Source organism: Castanea sativa, chromosome 1 (genome assembly GCF_040712315.1).
Source record: "Castanea sativa cultivar Marrone di Chiusa Pesio chromosome 1, ASM4071231v1".
In the NCBI taxonomy this organism is placed as follows: Eukaryota; Viridiplantae; Streptophyta; class Magnoliopsida; order Fagales; family Fagaceae; genus Castanea; species Castanea sativa.
Window position 1 is genome coordinate 79,152,165 of NC_134013.1, and position 19,075 is coordinate 79,171,239.

At 34.2% G+C, this 19,075-nt stretch overlaps 3 protein-coding genes across 3 annotated transcripts; 1 reads left to right on the top strand and 2 right to left on the bottom strand.

The window, feature by feature from the left end:
• The first annotated feature begins 4,214 nt into the window (after positions 1 to 4,214).
• Positions 4,215 to 7,547, top strand: LOC142622151 (arogenate dehydrogenase 1, chloroplastic). The gene is made up of 2 exons (XM_075795584.1): positions 4,215 to 5,539; positions 6,139 to 7,547. Exons 1-2 carry the CDS (start codon positions 4,365 to 4,367, stop codon positions 7,109 to 7,111), a joined length of 2,148 nt encoding a protein of 715 aa, XP_075651699.1. The 5' UTR covers positions 4,215 to 4,364; the 3' UTR covers positions 7,112 to 7,547.
• Positions 7,548 to 8,564: 1,017 nt separating this feature from the next.
• On the bottom strand, positions 8,565 to 11,612 carry LOC142641165 (protein SRG1-like). The gene is made up of 4 exons (XM_075815566.1): positions 11,277 to 11,612; positions 10,505 to 10,749; positions 9,313 to 9,640; positions 8,565 to 9,008 (listed from the first exon to the last, which is right to left on the bottom strand). The coding sequence occupies exons 1-4, from the start codon at positions 11,514 to 11,516 to the stop codon at positions 8,772 to 8,774; spliced, it is 1,050 nt and encodes a 349-aa protein (XP_075671681.1). The 5' UTR covers positions 11,517 to 11,612; the 3' UTR covers positions 8,565 to 8,771.
• Positions 11,613 to 15,831: 4,219 nt separating this feature from the next.
• On the bottom strand, positions 15,832 to 18,775 carry LOC142621790 (protein LATERAL BRANCHING OXIDOREDUCTASE 1-like). Its single transcript, XM_075795154.1, has 4 exons — positions 18,429 to 18,775; positions 17,347 to 17,594; positions 16,430 to 16,757; positions 15,832 to 16,185 (listed from the first exon to the last, which is right to left on the bottom strand). Exons 1-4 carry the CDS (start codon positions 18,714 to 18,716, stop codon positions 15,949 to 15,951), a joined length of 1,101 nt encoding a protein of 366 aa, XP_075651269.1. The 5' UTR covers positions 18,717 to 18,775; the 3' UTR covers positions 15,832 to 15,948.
• Between the last annotated feature and the right edge of the window lie 300 nt (positions 18,776 to 19,075).

A 19,075-nucleotide genomic window follows, 5' to 3' on the forward strand; every position in this document is an offset into this window, starting at 1 on the left:
TTTTGAAAGGGGAGAAGTGTTTGTTTTCTTTAAACTTTAAGGGGGAATGTATTTTTCTCTTCACGTTTGGGGTTTCCTAAATTGCAAGGGAGGAAAGTGTAGTGTTATATATATATATATATTTATAGAGGTTTTGTTTTTGAGACTACCACGAAAAAACTAAACTAGAGTATTTAGCCATATGAGTGCTAATGGGTTATAGTTGCACATCCAGTCATGGTTAATTAAAGGCTGGCTCGGGCCTAAAATCAACAAAATCACATTATGTGTGGGTTACCTTTTTTAAAAAAAAAATTAATTTTATTTTTATAATAATAGTTTGATTACAAATTTAATCACAACTTAATCTAAGTGAGAGCCTATGTACATTGTATCCAAGTTGTGTGTATATATATATATATATATAGAGGTTTTGTTTTTGAGACTACCACGAAAAAACTAAACTAGAGTATTTAGCCATATGAGTGCTAATGGGTTATAGTTGCACAACCAGTCATGGTTAATTAAAGGCTGGCTCGGGCCTAAAATCAACAAAATCACATTATGTGTGGGTTACCTTTTTTTTAAAAAAAATTAATTTTATTTTTATAATAATAGTTTGATTACAAATTTAATCACAACTTAATCTAAGTGAGAGCCTATGTACATTGTATCCAAGTTGTGTGTGTGTATATATATATAGGTTTTGTTTTTGAAACTACCACGAAAAAACTAAACTAGAGTATTTAGCCATATGAGTGCTGATGGGTTGTAGTTGCACAACCAGTCATGGTTAATTAACGGCTGGCTAGGGGCCTAAAATCAACAAAATCACATTATGTGTGGGTTACTTTAAAAAAAAAAAAAAATTATTTTTATAATAATAGTTTAATTACAAATTTAATCATAACTTAATCTAAGTGAGAGCCTATGTACATTGTATCCAAGTTGTGTGAGTCAAAACCAAAACACTAATTTGTATTATGGATTAATAACAATTCATAGTGGGAAATTTGAAGAAGAACATCAAACATTTACATAAAAGCCACGTAAAAAGGTATATTATTTAGGCTATGAGTAGCGTTACAAAGTCTATCTCAAGAACAATTCTCCTAAGATATTCCATGAACTTTCATTTTTTCTACAATCTTTTCTCTCTCTGTGCTTTATTTGTTTTTGTTTTTGTTTTTTGTTTTTTGTGTTCCTCTCTTTCTTTCTTCTTTTCCTTATATTTGCCCTACTTTTAGTCCAATCAAGGACGGAGCAACAGTTTGACATTGGGGGCACTGCCCCCCCCCCCCCCCCCTCGATATTTTGAAAATATATATTATATATATAATGAGCTTGATTTAAAAGTTAGGCTCAAGAATAATTAAACCTGGTCCCCTCCAAAATCTTGGCCCTTTATGCTCTGTTTGTTTCAATGGAAAATATTGTGTAAAAATAGTTTTCTTTGTTTTCCAGTGTTTGGTAGCATAAAAAAAGATGAGTCAAAGGAAAACTATCTTTGGTTAACATAAAAAGTATGGCTTATTTTTAGAGATTGTTTTCCATTAAATTTTTTTGGAAAACAACTCTATCTCACAGCAAGCTAAATAAAGGAAGTTATGAGATTGTTTTTCAACTCATTTAAAGTTGCTTCCAAACATTGAAAAATGAGATAGTTTTATAGAAAATGCTTTTTAGAAAATAACTCATTTTCTAGAAAATATTATTGTTGAAACAAATAGAGTGTTAAACCAAAAACAAATGCTCAAACAATAACACAGATTAGCCCCAAACTCTTGCACTCTAAACCCAAAAATGGCCCAAACAACACCATAAATTAGCTCAAATAAAATCCATTTCAGCCTAAACAACACTAAAAATTTTAACAAAATAATAAGTAAGCCCATTTTTAGGCTGTGATAACAAATAAAAACCATTTACAATCTAACTTATTCCGTAATTGATTCTAAAAAAAAAAAACTTATCTCATAATTCACAGGAAGAAAAAAAAAACCCAAATACTAGTTGAAGGGAGAGTCGAAGAGAATCTGCAGGCTGATGCCTCATCGCCATTGCCAGCAGCCATGCATTTACACTTCGCTTATTCACCGTTGCTAGTCAGATCTCCATTATCATTGCAAGTATTTCTTTCTTCTCTCTTTGCATTTTGTAATGCCCAGCTCTCTGGCCAATGAGTCACAGAGTTAGTGACTCATTTGATTTTTCTCTCTTACTTCATACACATTTATGTGTTTTGTCTATCTCTTGGAATCCTTTTACATACTAATTTATGTGTTTTGACTTTTGTATCTCTTAGTCTAAGTGACTGTCTTTCATGTGTGACTATATTTTTCTATTGAGATATGGTGTAAAATTGTGTGGTGTCAATAGTAGGACTGTGGGAAATTGGCAGAAGCAGTTGATTGGATAACACTATTGGTAGTGGGGTGATGGTGTGGGGCAATGGGCAAGTGTAGGTTGAATAATTAAACAAAAACAAAGACAGAACAATTGCATAAAATGTCACACAAATTTAACTAAATAAAATTGTGAAACTTACCCACATTTAGTGCGTAACTAGCTAATAAATTGATAATATATAAATTCATAAATTACAAACGGATTAATTATAAATTGATAAGTAATGAATTTATACATTTAGAAAAGTAAAAAATTTGTACTTAATGCATTATGCATAGTGTGTATATTCATGTATACTTTGTAATAATAATCATTTCTTCTATGACAATCATTGATGATTTTTTAGATTTAAAAGAATGTCTAGTTCCATTTTCATAGATGATTGAAATATAATATATAAGAAACAGTAGTTTTATTTGTTAAAAATACTAAATAGATACTTATTTGGATTTTTATGATTTTTTTTTGGTTTAAACTTCTGCCCCCCTCAACTAAGAATTCTGGCTCTATCCTTAAGTCCAATGATGTGTTGTCCCTAGATAGCTGGAGATATTTTTGTCCTATTGGGCTCTTCCTTCCTAACGTTCATCATGAATGGAGAATTTTGGGACTTCTTGTACTGCTCAGGCTAGTCATTCAGCACTAAATACGACTGTGCCAGGCAAGTGACCTTCATTAATGCGGAAGTGACTGTAGATTCATCAAAAAGTTTCAGCAACCTTCCTCGGACAATCTCACACCTTCTAGAATTCTCCCTCGGGAGCTTGGAAGGTGTTTTGTCTATCAACTTGGCATGGATCTTGAATTTGGACATAGTCCTCGGTAAGTTCATCCTCAAATCTAAGGTGGCACTCTATCTGGTTTGTGGTCCGATGTTTGGTTCTTCAAGGGAGACCTAGTCTTAAAGCGGGCTGGCCTGTAATGAGCTTATTTTTGCTTATGGCCCAATATTATCTGGGTTTAGCCCCATAAAACCATGTTCCTACACAAGTAATTAGTAATAAATAATTAAATATAAGCCAACTCAAACACAATTTGTGTGAAGCATGTGATTATATTTGTAATCAATACCTTAATCAAAGAGAGCCTAAAACATTGTAACCAAGTAGTTTGTAAAGGAAATATCTATACTAATATTTAAGGAGCTTTACTTGTTTGGGATCCTTATTTAAAAAAAAAAAAATACCCCTATATCTCTATGTTTAAGTAGAGACAAAATTAAAGGATAATCCGTTAAAAATACAATTCTAACTCCAGCTAAAATATTGCCTAAAAAATATGATCACTCTCTAAATGATTTTCAAATTGTTTTATCCACTTATAAATTAGAATCTCAAAATAAAAATTATATATATAAAATAAAATACAATTTTTTTTCTATAAAATAAGACCATTAAAAAAAAAAAAAAAGCCTCATGTGCTCGTCACAAGCTAGTAATATATAAGCCAACTCAAACACAATTTATTTGAAGCATGTGATTATATTTGAAATCAATACCTTAATCAACAAGAGCCTAAACATTGAATCCAAATATTTTGCAAATAAACTATAACATAGAAGACAACTCAAACACAAAAACAATTTACATGAAGCATGTGATTAGAGCAGCAGGAATCCAAATATTCATTTCGTATCTTAGAGCATTTGTCCCAATTGTCAAACCTACATGTGCAACAAATCGTCAAACACATGTGACTATCCTCTGTAGTCTATATTTATTTACTATTTAATATTTATAATAAGAGAAGATAAAATAATAAACACGGTCCATCCAACAATTATATAAGCTCCTTCTCAAATACAAGCTGGGTCCAGATCTTATAACTTCATCTTAAAAACCAAACCGGTCTCAAACTCAAACTCAAACTCAAACATATAGAACCCAACACGACTGCTTCTAACTAATAATAGAAGTTTTCTTAAACCTTAGAAATCTCAGAACCTCAAAACTCAAACTCATCTCTCTCTCACCACAATGCTCTCTCTCTCCTCTCTCCACCACCACTGTTCACCACCACAACTCAACAATCCCTCTCTCTCCTCCTCACTTTCTCTCTCTTCTTCACCTTCTCTCAAACCCACCACCACCACCACCACCACCACCACCACCACAACCCCCAAAACCCTCTATCTGCGCCGCAAAACTCTCCGGATCCGAGCCTTAGACGCGGCGCAGCCCTACGACTACGAAACAAAGCTCGCCATAACCCACTTCCACACTACCCACCACCTCAAAATAGGAATCATTGGCTTCGGCAACTACGGCCAGTTCCTAGCCAAAACCCTCGTCTCCCAAGGCCACACAGTTCTCGCTCACTCTCGCTCTGACCACTCCCACGCCGCCAAATCTCTCGGCGTTTCCTTCTTCTCCGACCCAAATGACCTCTGTGAAGAACACCCAGAAGTCATTCTCCTCTGCACTTCCATAATCTCCACCGAGCGCGTCCTCGCTTCTCTCCCTCTTCAAAGACTCAAGCGCAACACTCTGTTCGTCGATGTTCTCTCTGTCAAAGAGTTCCCAAAGAATCTTCTTCTCGATCTCTTACCTCCATATTTCGATGTCATTTGTTGCCACCCAATGTTCGGTCCCCAAAGTGCTAAGCAGACATGGGATGGCCTTTTCTTTGTGTACGAGAAAGCTCGGATTACCAATGAGGATTCGAGGATTTCACGGTGTGATAAGTTTCTCAATGTTTTTGCGAGAGAAGGGTGTGAAATGGTGGAGATGAGCTGTGCAGAGCATGATAAGTACGCGGCGGGTTCTCAGTTTATTACTCACACGGTTGGGAGGGTGTTGGAGATGTTGAACTTGGAGTCTACGCCGATTAACACAAAAGGGTATGAGACTTTGTTGAATTTGGTGGAGATCACGGCTGAGGATAGCTTTGATTTGTACTACGGCTTGTTTATGTACAATAAGAGTGCCATGGAGATGTTGGAGAGGTTGGATTTGGCTTTCGAGGCTTTGAGGAATGAGCTTTTCGGTCGGTTGCATGGTGTGGTCAGGAACCAGTTGTTTGATAAGGTACAGAAGGCGAAGAATTCCTTGTTTAATGGCAATGGTGCGGGGCACAACTGGACTCAGAATGGTGCGGGGCACAACTGGACTCAGAATGGTGCTGCGTTGCAATCTACTTCATTGGCTACGAGGTAAACTCTCAACTTTTGGTATCTGGGGGTTTTTTTTTTCTGAATTAATTGTGGGTTTGGTTTGTTGTTCCGATATATCATTGGTTGATTCCTTTAATTTAAGCATTAGGAACCTAGCTTGATTGAAACAACAAGAGGATTATTAACCAGAGTGTGGAGAGATTTTGATCATCGTTATTTATGCTTGATGGTTGAGATTTAGCTACTTCTATTTAATTAATTTTGGTGTTCATTATTGGAAGAATTGGGTATAAGCCTCCTAAAAATAAAAATAAAGGGGTTTTTTTTGGGGGGGGGGGGGGGTGGAGTTGTGGGTTAAGATTGCCTACTGATCATGCCTCCTACACCCTGCAAAAGTGGGAATTTGTACATTGGTTCCAACCTTTTATTGCTAAAAGAGATACTTACCAAGATCATGGTGGTAAGAATGATTTTTCCCCTCATATGGCTGCTAAAATATGTGATTTTGGTGGGATCACATCATCAATTGATTAGTCAACATGGATAAATAATTGGAATAGAAGTCTTTTGGATTGAAGTCATGCTGCATAAACCATATTTATAATCATTTATTTACATGTTTTGATTCAAACTTTCAGGTCTCAGGATGTCACTCAACCCTATGAGTACAAAGGTCAGATCTCCCAACCTATTGATGATAGCTCAAAGCTAAAAGTTGCAATAGTTGGATTTGGAAACTTTGGACAGTTCCTTGCGAAGACCATTGTACGCCAAGGACACACAGTTTTGGCTTATTCTAGATCAAACTACTCTGATGTGGCTCAAGAATTAGGTGTTTCTTACTTCTCTGATGCAGACGATCTTTGTGAAGAACATCCTGAAGTGATTCTCCTTTGTACTTCCATTCTTTCGACAGAGCAAGTTCTCAAGTCATTGCCACTTCAGAGATTGAGGAGAAGTACTTTGTTTGTTGATGTACTTTCTGTGAAGGAATTTCCAAGAAGTTTGTTTCTTCAATATCTGCCACCATATTTTGATGTTCTCTGCACACATCCAATGTTTGGACCCGAGAGTGGTAAAAATGGATGGAATGGTCTTCCTTTTGTTTACGATAAGGTTAGGGTTGGAAGTGATGAATCAAGAGTGTCACGGTGTGACAGGTTTCTTGATATTTTTGCACGAGAAGGGTGCCGTATGGTGGAAATGTCTTGTGCAGAACATGATTGGCATGCAGCAGGGTCACAGTTCATTACCCACACGATGGGAAGGGTTTTGGAAAAGTTGGGGTTGGAGTCTACGCCAATTAACACAAGAGGCTATGAGACTTTGTTGAATTTGGTGGAGAATACTGCAGGGGATAGCTTTGATCTTTACTATGGCTTGTTTATGTACAATGCAAATGCTATGGAGCAACTAGAGAGGTTGGATCATTCTTTTGAATCATTGAAGAAGCAGCTATTTGGGCGTTTGCATGGGGTTCTTCGGAAGCAGCTTTTTGGGACTGCAGAGAAGTTCCAAGTTTCAAGGGAAAAACCCATGTTGCCAAAGCTTTCTCAAAGCAGTGCTGCACTGCCATCGTCTTCAGATACTCTTCATGTCCAAAACAACTAAGTTCAATGTTCCAGCCTTAGTGGCCTATAAGGCTATAAAGTCAGGGAAGACATGGCCCTTGAGGGAGCAGAATGGCAAAAAGCTATCAGTTATTTGTTGAGTTACTATCGCATTTTTGCCCCAAGTCTTGATTAGTTGGTTCACGGGAGGATTTTTGGGCAATTCCTCCATTTAGGTTCCAACTAATTACTGTTTGTTGTATAATTTATTAGAGTAATTATAATGGGTAATTTAGAAAAGTGGAGTGATCCTTTGACACGCTTCTTGTTCCCATTTTGTGAGCTCTTGACTGTGAAGAAATTCTTATTCTTTGTCCTGGTTAGTTCAATAATTATTTTTCCAACAGAGAGGTCTGAGTTGAAGTCCCCTTTCCCTATTGTTGTAATTATTGAATTATCAGAAAATAATAATAATAAATAAAGAGTTAGCGGATAAATGGAATCTCCACTTCCTTTAAGCATCCTAGTGTCTTTCGCAGTCCTCTTATATGCCTTTAGGTTTTAATGTGGAGTTTTCCTGTTCATAGCATCTCTTTGTATCGAAACAAGGATATTAAGATGCTGGGCAAACATACAGATTCATAAAGCCTGCTTGGAAAAGGAGGCTCTTGACTTGCTTCAGTGTAGTGTTTTAGATGCAAGAGAATGATTTGTACCTCGCTTAGCTAAATGAAATTTAGGCCAGCTTGAAGTCTCACCAGATATGTTTAGTACAGTGTATCAAAAATGCACTTGTTTAGTTTCTTTATTTAATGAGACAATGTTGAGCGCGATCTCAACACCAAGTGAGTAGTCCCATTTAGGCTTCATTTGTTGCTGATACCAAATAAGGATCCTGTTTCCATTTTTCTGTAGTGAAATCAATCCTAGTACATCATCGTTTTTGCCACATGTTGTAATTACAATTAAGGATCAGTCAAGTCCAGTGCTTGTCAAAAAACCTGTGGTTTTATGCTCTTTTTTACTTTTCTTTACTAGGTAAATATAAATATGTAACTCACAAACCCAAACAGGATTGCCCCACTAATCTCGCTGCACTCCCCCTGTTTATGGGGGAAGGAGATGTCATTTGGCCCAAAAGTCATTAGGGTGTGCTTTACAGCTTTGTGCATTTGTGAGGAGAGTCTCAATTGTGTCTACAAAGTTCTAATGTTAACTTATGGCTGTAAAACAGTGTCAGGTTGAGGGGTTGGGTTTTAGCCATTGGGGAAGGACTTATGCTACTGTTGATCACCGAGACTGCGACAAAAGGATCTCACTTAAAAAGAAGGTTTTTCTTCTTTGAGAAACATCAAACCAGCATAAGATGCAACTGTATTCATCTCTGCTACAGTCAGGTTAGAACCTTAGCTACACAGGTCATACCTGTTCTCATGTCTTCTTGAAAATATGTGGTACTCTAAATTTTGGAAAAACAAGAAGTAACATGCATCCAAGGAAAAAAGAAACAAAAAAGACAATGGAAAACAGTCCAATGCTATCGACTTATGAAATCAGAATGATTATATGAATCTTCCTTGACTTCTTGCACAGATGCCCAAGGATTTATTACATTGCTTCAGAAAAACTGCTTTCAACCTGGTAACATTGTGTCTATTGAATCTGATGCAATCATTTTCACATGCACTGATGCACACCACAAGAAAGAATGATACCAAAAATTAAATTTTCACCGCTTCAATTGGTCTCTTTCCTTGCTGGTAGTACTCGAAATAAATACTCACATAGTTTTTCACCTTTTTGTATAATCTTGGCCTTGATTCATCAACCAACCTATCAATTGGTCCAATCTCTTCATTTAATCCAGGAAGGCAGAACACAGCCAAAGAAATCCTCTCCCTTTCTGAGTTTGTCACCACTTTGTGTACTGGGCTCTTGAAAATACCGTTGCTCATCATCTGCATACCATACAGAATCAATTAATATAAGTAATTCATTTTATTAATCTTCATTTCTAGGTCTACATCGTTAGTTTTATAACAGAAACTTATTCTTTGAGGCAGAACCTCTAGTTAAAATTGTAATTTGAACAATAAGTCATTAAAGTGAACAATGTGTTACTGTTGCATTTGATGTTAAGGGCGCACATCACAAACCTGGGAGCTATCTAATTTGCATTTGGCTTAATGGAATACCTAAAATGTGAGCGCATCAAACCACTCTGGAACATGGTAAATACGATGCAATCTCAGTAATGGTTACCTCTGCTTGATCACCAACATTCATGAGAAGAGCCTCAGGAATGATTGGAACTTTAAACCACTGATTGTCTTTCTGGAATTGAAGACCTTCCACTTCTTTGTCTTGCAAGAGAAAAGTGATTGCTGATGCATCTGCGTGCTCTTTGACCCCTAGTACAAGATCCGGCCTTGGACATTTTGGATAGTAGTTGAATCTTGCAGTCATTGTTGCTTCTTTTCCATATTGGTCCAAAAAGCAGTTATCCTCCAAGTCCAGTGACCTTGCCATGGCCGTAAGGATGACTTCAGTCACCATGCTCAACTTGATAGTATAATCATTTAGAATATCCCTGTAGTGTTCAAGAGCAATTGCATTAGAGTACTCAAATATGCTTTCTAGGTGTGTGAAGCAGCATGATAGCGAGAGAAGGGTTAATGCATATAGGATTTGAAATCCACTAGAAAAGATAGACAACGGCAGATTTATTGATACTGAACCTTCAATTTTCATTTTACAACTTAAGGCCTATCTAAAGGCTCCAAAAATCTTATCTTTAAACAAAAATATTCTTAAAAACTTCCTAATTAACATCCCATCATATAAGGACTCTATTTAACTAAAATACTCCTCATAACTCTCCAAAACAAAGATTAAAACCTATTCTAGAAAATTCTGATAATTACAACAATACAAAGTAACACCTTCCAATGATGTATATGATGCCCTACGTCATTGTGGTTGGAAAGTGTCCTTTGAGTTTTTTTCTTTTGTTATTGCAAAAGAGGATCATTTTCAAATCTTTAGAACTGAAGGAAAAGCACGCAGAGGAGCATTAGCAGTAATAGCAGTAGGTAGGACAGGAAGCAACAACAGGAATAGGAAAAGAACTTGCTCTTTGAAGGTTGAAAGGTCTAATTGAAAAACCAAGTAGATGAAATTTACAGTATAGGCTAAGTACCTTCAGTGATTTTAACATTTTTATCACTTTATGCTTTTTAATGTACTTTTAATTAGAAGTTTCTGCACTTCTGTTTATGCAGAACTTGAATGTCTGAAGCCATTTTATACTTCTCTCAATAAGTATGCTGTTAGAAACAAGCATTCACTGTTTATATTGTAAATAGATGAATAATCACCATGGAAAAAGTAATTCATTTGGTATAACTGACAATTTCCTAAATGTACTTTGCTTGCAAATACCCAATATGGTTACCTAAAAGCTTTGGGATTTTCAGGCCAAAACTTGAGCCTTCGCTGTTCTGGATTTAATGTAATATACAATCGGTCGGTCCAATCAAGTATTTGTTTCTCTGAAAGGATCATGTCATTTCCATAGCCTTCTATGCCATCAGCTTCTCTGGAGTATTTTCGCTTCTCTTCCATTGGAAGCGCAAAAAATTTCTTCGCAACATCGCGAACTTCATCTAGAAATGATGGTGTCATACCATGGTTGATGACCTGAAACACCTTAAACAACCTTTTGAGCATGTATGGACATGATTGGAACAAAAAATAAATGGTATACAAAATAAGCATAATCTAATATATAACCTATTGGTAAAACCCTGGAAAATAAGGATCCATTTTCAATTATTTTGGCCATTCAAAATCAATACCCATTTAGTTCAAGATATTGTTTTTGAATCAAGTATCGATGCAAAATAGAGGAAACTTTCAGAACTCAAAAATAGCATGGGTAGATTTAAACAAACTAACTAATTGCAATTCAGCTTTTAATCATTGTCTATACGTATATCAAAATAGTACAGGTATTGCAAATTACTAGAAGTTTCTTGAACTAGCTATAGAACTGAGTATTGTTCATATTCATTTGTTGATTTGTTTGGGGTTGACTTAACCAGCTTTAGAACTCTGCTTTTGTGATCTATGATAGACCCAGATAGTAAAATTTAGTGGATGTCAATATGATGGCTTGAATTGGATAGTATAGAAATAGTAGTAATACTGAGTGTTGGGGTTAAGACCTGAAAGCAGCCCCATGTGCTTAGAGCTGATCGAAGTTTCTGCAGCTCTTCTTTGCTGGTTGACAAAGATGAGAGCAGACCAAGATTGACAACTGGAATCTCCACCAATGGAACATCCAAGTCTCCACCCTCCCTGTCCTTACGAATATATTTTTCTGGAAGTTCATCGCCATTGAGGACCAGTTCTTGGACACTTTTCTGCACCATAGGAGTCTTGAAAGCAGGAGCGGATTCGGCCATGTTAAGAGTATGAAAGCAGATGCTGTATGTTCAATTCAGGGTAGGATGGAGCGTAGACTATTTATATGTATTTCAAACTCCAAAGCGCTTAAAGGCTTTATTTTTGGTCGTTGGGTCGATCTTATAAATGGATGAGGTTCTTGAACTCATCAAATGGGGTATTGACACAGGGTCTAAATTTATTTTTGGAAAGTTGTAGAGAACAATTTTTATGTTTTATACAAAATCTTTTTCTTTCTTTTTTTAAAAATAAAAAATAAAAAACCTTCAAATTTGGAACTTTTGAAAAAAAAATTACAAGTAATTATTTATACTATATAAATAGATCATTTAAAACTACTATCCACTAAGCCTCAAATTTTGTTAGTTAAAGCTCTCTCTCTCTCTCTCTCTCTCTCTCTCTCTCTCTCACGAGATATATATATATATATATATATATATATATATATATATATATATATATATAAACTAAACATGACAAGTGGGTCAGGTTAATTAGGTTTGAATTCAATCAGACCAAATTCAAGTAGAACCATCCTAAATAGGTTGTAAAACTTACAATTCTTATTCAATCTTTTCAAGATTAGGTCAATCTAAAATGATATGTTATTTTAAAACTACTATCCACTATAATATTTCAAGCCTCAAATTTTTTTAGTTAAAGCTCCCTCTCTCTCTCTCTCTAACGAAATATATATATATATATATATATATATAAACTAAACATGACAAACGGGTCAGGTTAATTAGGTTTGAATTCAATAAGACCAAATTCAAGTATAGTCATCCTAAATAGGTTGCAAAACTTACGACTCTTATTCAATCTTTTCAAGATTAGGTCAATCTAAAATGATATGTTATTTTTCACATGTAAAAAAAAAAAAAAAACCTTGATAATATTGCCTGTACATATTTTCAATACAAATAAGTGAACAAAATAAACAAAAATATTCAAAAATAAAAAGTTAAATGTAATAAATAAATCCTTAAGTTTATACAAATTTAATGTTCACTAAATTGAAGCTTTTAAACCCCTGCTCATTAAGGAAGAATTTATAATGTTTGTGTGCATAAAATAATTCCCTTTGAAAAAAAAAAGGAAAAAAAGACTCAACCCATATGATTTGTGGATGGTAACTCGGTTGCCATTTCATTGGTTAGATCCCTTTTTTTGAGTTATAAAAAAAAATTCTTATCTAAACCCATACCCCTTGAAAAAAACCTAGTATCACAAAAAGAGTGCACAACTTTTGCTACGATTTCTCCATGTTGTTAATTGTGATTGGTAAAGAAAAAATGATGCGGTCATATAAAAGTGACAAATAGTCAGTCACAATCTACTCCGTTGGAAAGTTGTGACAAAAATTGTGTGTTTAATTTGTTGCAATAGTAGTAGAAAGATCTCTTTCAGATTTGGATAGATTATGGAGCCGAGATCTAATCTTGTCGGGTCAAATTAAAAGTTAAATCTCTACTGTCAAGGTGCCATTTCAATTCCAAACGGACATCTAGGCTTGGGAAAGTGATAACTTGAATTGCACAGAAAATAGTCAATACGTTAACCATGGAGCGTTGAGAAAAATCCAAAATAAGGGTCAATGATTTTATTACAACTAAGCTTAAGCTGAAGGTGGCAATCAAGGCAAGATTCACTTTGGTCAGTGGCACATACAAAATACAATTGAAATAGTGCCTGGCGTCTGGTGATCGCCGAAAATGATTTTCAACACTGAATTATTGTAATAATAAACTAGTCGTGCACACAGGTCGACCTCCTGGATCATAGATCAAGCATTTTGTCTCATAATGATAGAACTGATAAATGGATCGATGGGTTTTTGATTTGTCCTTATTGGGTTTAGATTGGATTTGGCCCATTTGGGTTTGATCCCGCTGGGTTGAGTTAGAAATGTAGGGATACACGAAATTTATAGACATGTGAGATACAAAAAAAAAAAAAAAAAAAAATGTGCCCAAGAAAATAATTACACAAGACAATATTTACATAGTTTGGCAATTTGCCTACATCCATGGAGTTGCAGGTCGCAGATATTTCACTATTCATAGTGAAAAATACAAGATGCGGTAGTACAATTTTCTCTCTTAAAAGAAATCACAAAATTCTAAATTTCAAAATAACAGTTTTTCTATCATGCGCACGGGATTCACAATAAGCTATAAATGAGCACTCCGGCTTTGTAACTATCGGCCCAAGCCTCCGCTTTATGGGTTAAGCCTAAAAAAAACCCATTAAAAACCGTAGAACTTTTATATTGGGTGGGGTCATAATCCAGATCAAACACAACTAAACACTACAAAACCCAACAAATCTCCCACTTGGAGACTAGTTCAATTACCAATATTGGCTGCATGCCTCCAAACACAATCTTTCATCATTGCAACTCATCCTCTTGTCCTCAAGCTAGAAGACCAACTGAACCTGCACACAACTTCAGCTTCTCAATGGTGACATTCTTAGTCAACATAACTGTCAGATTCTTAGATCCACAAATCTTCTCAAGTATCAACAGTCCATCTTCAACAAGATAACGGATAAAGTGATATCTCATTTGTATATGTTTTGACTTTAAATGAAAAGAAGAATTTTTGCAATAAAAGTAGCACTCTGATTATCACTGTGTAAAATGCCCATCTCTTGCTTCTTACTCAATTCATCCAAGAACTGTGTAGCCAAATCATCTCCTTTACAAAACCAGTAGTACTTTTATATTGGACCAGGTCATAATCCTGATCAAACACAATTAGGCTCCACAAAACTCAACAAGCAACTTATTAGACTAAAATGGATTATTATTCCCATGACCCTTACTTGAAACATAGAACCTTTCCCCTCTTTGAATTTCAAAGGTCTCACTTGAATATTTGCTACTGCTACTAAGATCTGCATCAATGGTCATTCTACCCAAACTTGCGCTCCAGGTTTTGCAGCAAATGTTGCATTCTCCTGGCATTATTTACCATAATGACTATTGAATCAATATTGGTACTCCCTTAAAATGTATAGGATAAAATATTGGGTTGTACGGGTTAGTAACATGGATTTTTTCCATGTGTTTTCACACAAAAAAATTGTGAAGCTTTGGGTTAAATTATTAATTCTCCAATGAAAGAAAAAGGAGGTTGATTCAAGTTGAGTGAACAAAAAATAGTAGAGAGATCTAAAAATAACAATTGTACGTTGAAGTAAGTAGTAAAAAATGACTTTTTTTTTAAAGGAAAATAATAGATTATGACTTTAGACATTATAGAACAGCAAAAAAAGAAAAAAAACATATGACTGTTCTTAATTAATTTGTTGAGGATCCATAATTGAACTCAAATTTGAAACTAAATTTTGCTTCTTGTTATTGCATAAGTGATGACAAAATAAATTATTAAATAGATCATAAGTTTGTAACTAATATTCCTTTTATATATTTATTCTTTTCATAAATTGTTCATTTTTCATAAGTCATGTATATGATTATCATTAATAAGTCATATATGTGATTAAATAAGAATGAGTAGTGTTATAGGTAGTACAAGTTTTCTTAAATTGGTCTTACAAACTGATGAGGTGGTTGAAATCCATCAATTGTATTTATTGTCACATTAGTTTGTTAGTTTCATGCAGTAAAACTTGTATTATTTTTAGCATTTTAAAAAAAAAAAAAAATTCATGATATAATTTTCACTTTCACAACTATGATTTTGTGTATATTTTTTCTCATTTCAGCTGTTCTTTATTAAACTTATTAAACTTTTTTTTATAGAGAGTTTCAACTTATGACGTTCACTCCTAATAATAACTCTTTATCATTAGATCAAGACACCAATAGAGTTTTGGTGTAGGCTGAGATTGAACCATACATTTTTTATTAAACCATCAGAAACTTTACTAGTTGAGCTAATTGGATCCCACTAAACTTATTTGACTTGAATGATCGTGAATTATACTAATATAGACCACTTACTAATAAAGATATTTAATAGTTTTACTACTTTTTTTTTTTTTTTTAATGTTACTCAGTTAAGCAATTAATCATTGTTTTATATATTTATTAAAAAAAAGAAAAAAAGAAAGCATGTGGGTCCTACCTCTACTTGTGCCAAGTCTAAAATAAGTACTCATTTACCTTATAATTTTGATATATGAACCCTGGATATTCTAGATACATCAAAAAATGCCAATTAGTTGAGTTATAAAATTATTGACATTTGTCTCAAACCTAACGTGTCTATTTAGAGAACAAACTACTAACTCTCCCCTAACAAATTGAAACTCACTCATGTTTTCATATATCAACCCATTTTAATCCAAATAAATAATATATATAATAATTAGAAATATATCCATTTATTTTAGTCATTAATATTTAAATGGACCAACAGATCTTTATTAATACAAACCACGAGAAAAAAGGTACAAAAACTAGTATCTCACTGCATCAATTGCTCTCTTTCCCTGCTGGTAGTACTGGAAATAAGTATCAGCATAATTCTTCACCTTTTTGTATAGTCTCGGCCTTGAGTCATTGACCAACTTGCCTATTGGTTCAATCTCTATATCAGAGTCTGGAGAACAGAACACTGCCACAGAAATCCGCTCCCTTTCTGAATTTGTCACTACTCGGTGCACTGGGCTCTTGAATATTCCATTACTCATTATCTGTGTATCATACGAAACCAATTGTATATCATACGAAACCAATTCTAAAACAAATTTACAAATTCTCAAAGGCATAGTTTCTAGTTGTAATAAACTAAATTGTACAACTTGGGTCATCAAAAGTGAACTTGGTGTGAGTGAGATGTTGATTACTTTTGAATAGCTTAGAATATATGTAGGCACTAGTTGCTAGACACTAGGGGTTTATGTTGAACATGTGAAAATCTCAGTACGTAGCTATTACCTCTGCTTGATCACCTATATTTATAAGAAGAGCCTGAGGAATGACTGGAACTCTGATCCACTGGTTGTCTTTCAGGAATTGGAGGCCTTCCACCTCTCTGTCTTGCAAAACAAAGGTGATTGCTGATCCATCTGCATGTGGTTTAAGGCCAAGAACAAGATCAGGCCTTGGACATGGAGGATATAAGTTAAATCTTGTAAGCATTGTCGATCGTTCTCCCATCTGCCCCAAAAAGCAGTTATCCTCCAAATTTAGTGACTTTGCCATGGCTTTGAGGATGACTTCAGTTATGAGGCTCAACTCCATTTTATACTTGAGTAAAATATCCCTGCAGTTTTTTTTTTTTTGGTAACTGATCAGTTTGACTTCTAGTATTCTACCTTTCCATGGATGGAGAGCCAGCCATTCACGGCTGCCACCACCATATGTTATAATGGGTGTTATGGAACACAAAATCAAGGGAAGGAGAAAGTGATTGTGTTTGAAGATTTAAAGGTGCTAAAATCATTTTTGAGACAAGTAGGGAAATAGTTACTAGTGAAAACTCTATGGTGGTATTGTCAAAACAAAACAGAAATAAAATGCAAAATTTCAAACTTAAGAAATCAAAATAAAAATACTAGAGAGTAATGCTAAACAAATTTTTTTCCAAAAAATTTACAAACTGCTAATGTGATGGGTGATTATTGATAAATGAAAAAGCGATACTAATGATAAATTTTAATAAAAATCAATAAAAAGTTAGCTACATCAATATTTTATAAAAATATTGTAAAATAATTTGTACATGTACCGTTACCCTAATTTAAAATTTTGTAACTGTCAAAAGTTATGCTGTTGAAATTTGTAATGAATGACCATTAATTGCTGTTGTGTTCTTTATTCAGAAAGAAACATAACATGATTTGATTAATTACCTGAAATCTGTGGGATTATTAGGCCAAAATGTGAACTTTCGCTGGTCTTCTGGGCTTACCTTCAGAATCAGTCGGTCAGTCCAATCAAGTATTTGATGGTCTGAAAAGATAATATCATTTCCATAACCTTCGATGTTGTTGGCTTCTCTGGAGTATTTAAGCTTCTCATCCATTGGAAGTGAAAAGAATTGCATGGTAACTTCATGGACTTTGTCTAGAAATGAACTTGTCATTCCATGATTTATTGCCTGAAACTCCAAAACCAATTCTTGAGTATGTTATAAGAATGTTGAAAGGTCTATATTATTTTTTGGCTGAAAGATGTCAATGGTTGAGATTAGACCATTTCAAAAGTTAGAAGTATGAAACGTGGAAAGAATAGAATCCATAACTTATTACTTTTTTTTGATAATCCATAAAATTTATTAAATTAAGAAAGCATAGGAGTATCATAATTGTCAATGTTAAGCTTTGAACTAATTTCCTTCCATTCGGATATATATATATATATATATATATATATATATATATATATATATTTATTTATTTATTTATTTATTTATTTTTGAGATGATTTAGAGTGTCAAAATTCATAATATTCATTAATCGGCATCAAACATGAACATCAACTTAGAGGAAGATTGGTTTTTAGTAGGATAAATTTTATTGTTGGTTTTTTAATATAATAAATATATAATAGATAATACTTTATTATTAAATATATAAAATAAATAATCAATATATGTAAAAAAAAAAAACTAGCAGTACTAAATAAAGAAGTAATTGTAACTTTGTTAGAGAGCCTAAAGTTGTCATTTAAATATGAATATTCAACCACCGCACACTTTTGATGCAATAATCACTTCACAAGTATAAATGCTTGTGGAGTATGAGACAAGAATCGGAGTTTAAATTTCTTGGAGGGAGGTTCACAATTAAAAAAAAATTGAATTCTAATAGAATTCTATCTTGTATTAAAAAAAAAAAAATGGATCTCCATGTCCGAATATAATTATGTGAACTTGATAACTCTATAGAACAATATATATTACTGTTAATCAGTAAGTGCTTTGAAATCAAACCTGAAAGCAACCCCATGAACTGAGAGCAGAGCGAAGCTTCTCTAGCTCTTCTTCTACTGTGGTTGCCGAAGATTTGAGGTTACCAAGGTCTATGACTGGAATTTCATTCAAAGGAGTATGAACATCAGGCACTCCTCCTGTACTGTTTTTATAAACATAATTATCTGGTGGCTGTCCACCATTGATGACCAGTTCTTGGACACTCTTTGACAGTAACTCTTCCTTGGTAGCCTTATTAGGAGGGGGCGGAGATTCAGCCATATCTCTGCTGGAAGCAGCCATATACATACAACTAATTAAGGAACACTTAAAGAGTCTTGATTGACGGGTCTCTAGGGATAAGCTCTTTTTTTAATATTTTTTTATTATATACATATACAAGAAGGGATAGGGATATGCTCATGACGCAACATTGATACTCGTAAAACACTAGGATACAATTGTGGCAGACTGGCCGTTAACGGTCCATGTAATAGTGCATAAAATAAGAACAAATGGCATTGAAGTCATAGACTCATAGAGTCCGTTTAGATAGAACTTATTGTTAAAAATTAAAAATTAAAAATTAAAAATATTATAATAAAATAATTTTTAAATATGTGAATAGTAAAAATTACAAGCAACGGCAAAATGTCATTCAAAGCCCA

What these genes read in the sequence shown, in the direction of transcription:
- LOC142641165 (XM_075815566.1), bottom strand. Translation starts at nt 11,516, where the DNA reads ATGGCCGAATCCGCTCCTGCTTTCAAGACTCCTATGGTGCAGAAAAGT. An exon ending in GAAAATCCCAAAGCTTTTAG is followed by an intron (nt 9,641 to 10,504) that starts GTAACCATATTG and finishes TGAACACTACAG; the next exon opens with GGATATTCTAAATGATTATA. An exon ending in ATGTTGGTGATCAAGCAGAG is followed by an intron (nt 9,009 to 9,312) that starts GTAACCATTACT and finishes TATGGTATGCAG; the next exon opens with ATGATGAGCAACGGTATTTT.
- LOC142621790 (XM_075795154.1), bottom strand. Translation starts at nt 18,716, where the DNA reads ATGTATATGGCTGCTTCCAGCAGAGATATGGCTGAATCTCCGCCCCCT. An exon ending in AATAATCCCACAGATTTCAG is followed by an intron (nt 16,758 to 17,346) that starts GTAATTAATCAA and finishes AAAAAACTGCAG; the next exon opens with GGATATTTTACTCAAGTATA. An exon ending in ATATAGGTGATCAAGCAGAG is followed by an intron (nt 16,186 to 16,429) that starts GTAATAGCTACG and finishes TATGATACACAG; the next exon opens with ATAATGAGTAATGGAATATT.
- LOC142622151 (XM_075795584.1), top strand. Translation starts at nt 4,365, where the DNA reads ATGCTCTCTCTCTCCTCTCTCCACCACCACTGTTCACCACCACAACTC. An exon ending in TCTACTTCATTGGCTACGAG is followed by an intron (nt 5,540 to 6,138) that starts GTAAACTCTCAA and finishes TCAAACTTTCAG; the next exon opens with GTCTCAGGATGTCACTCAAC.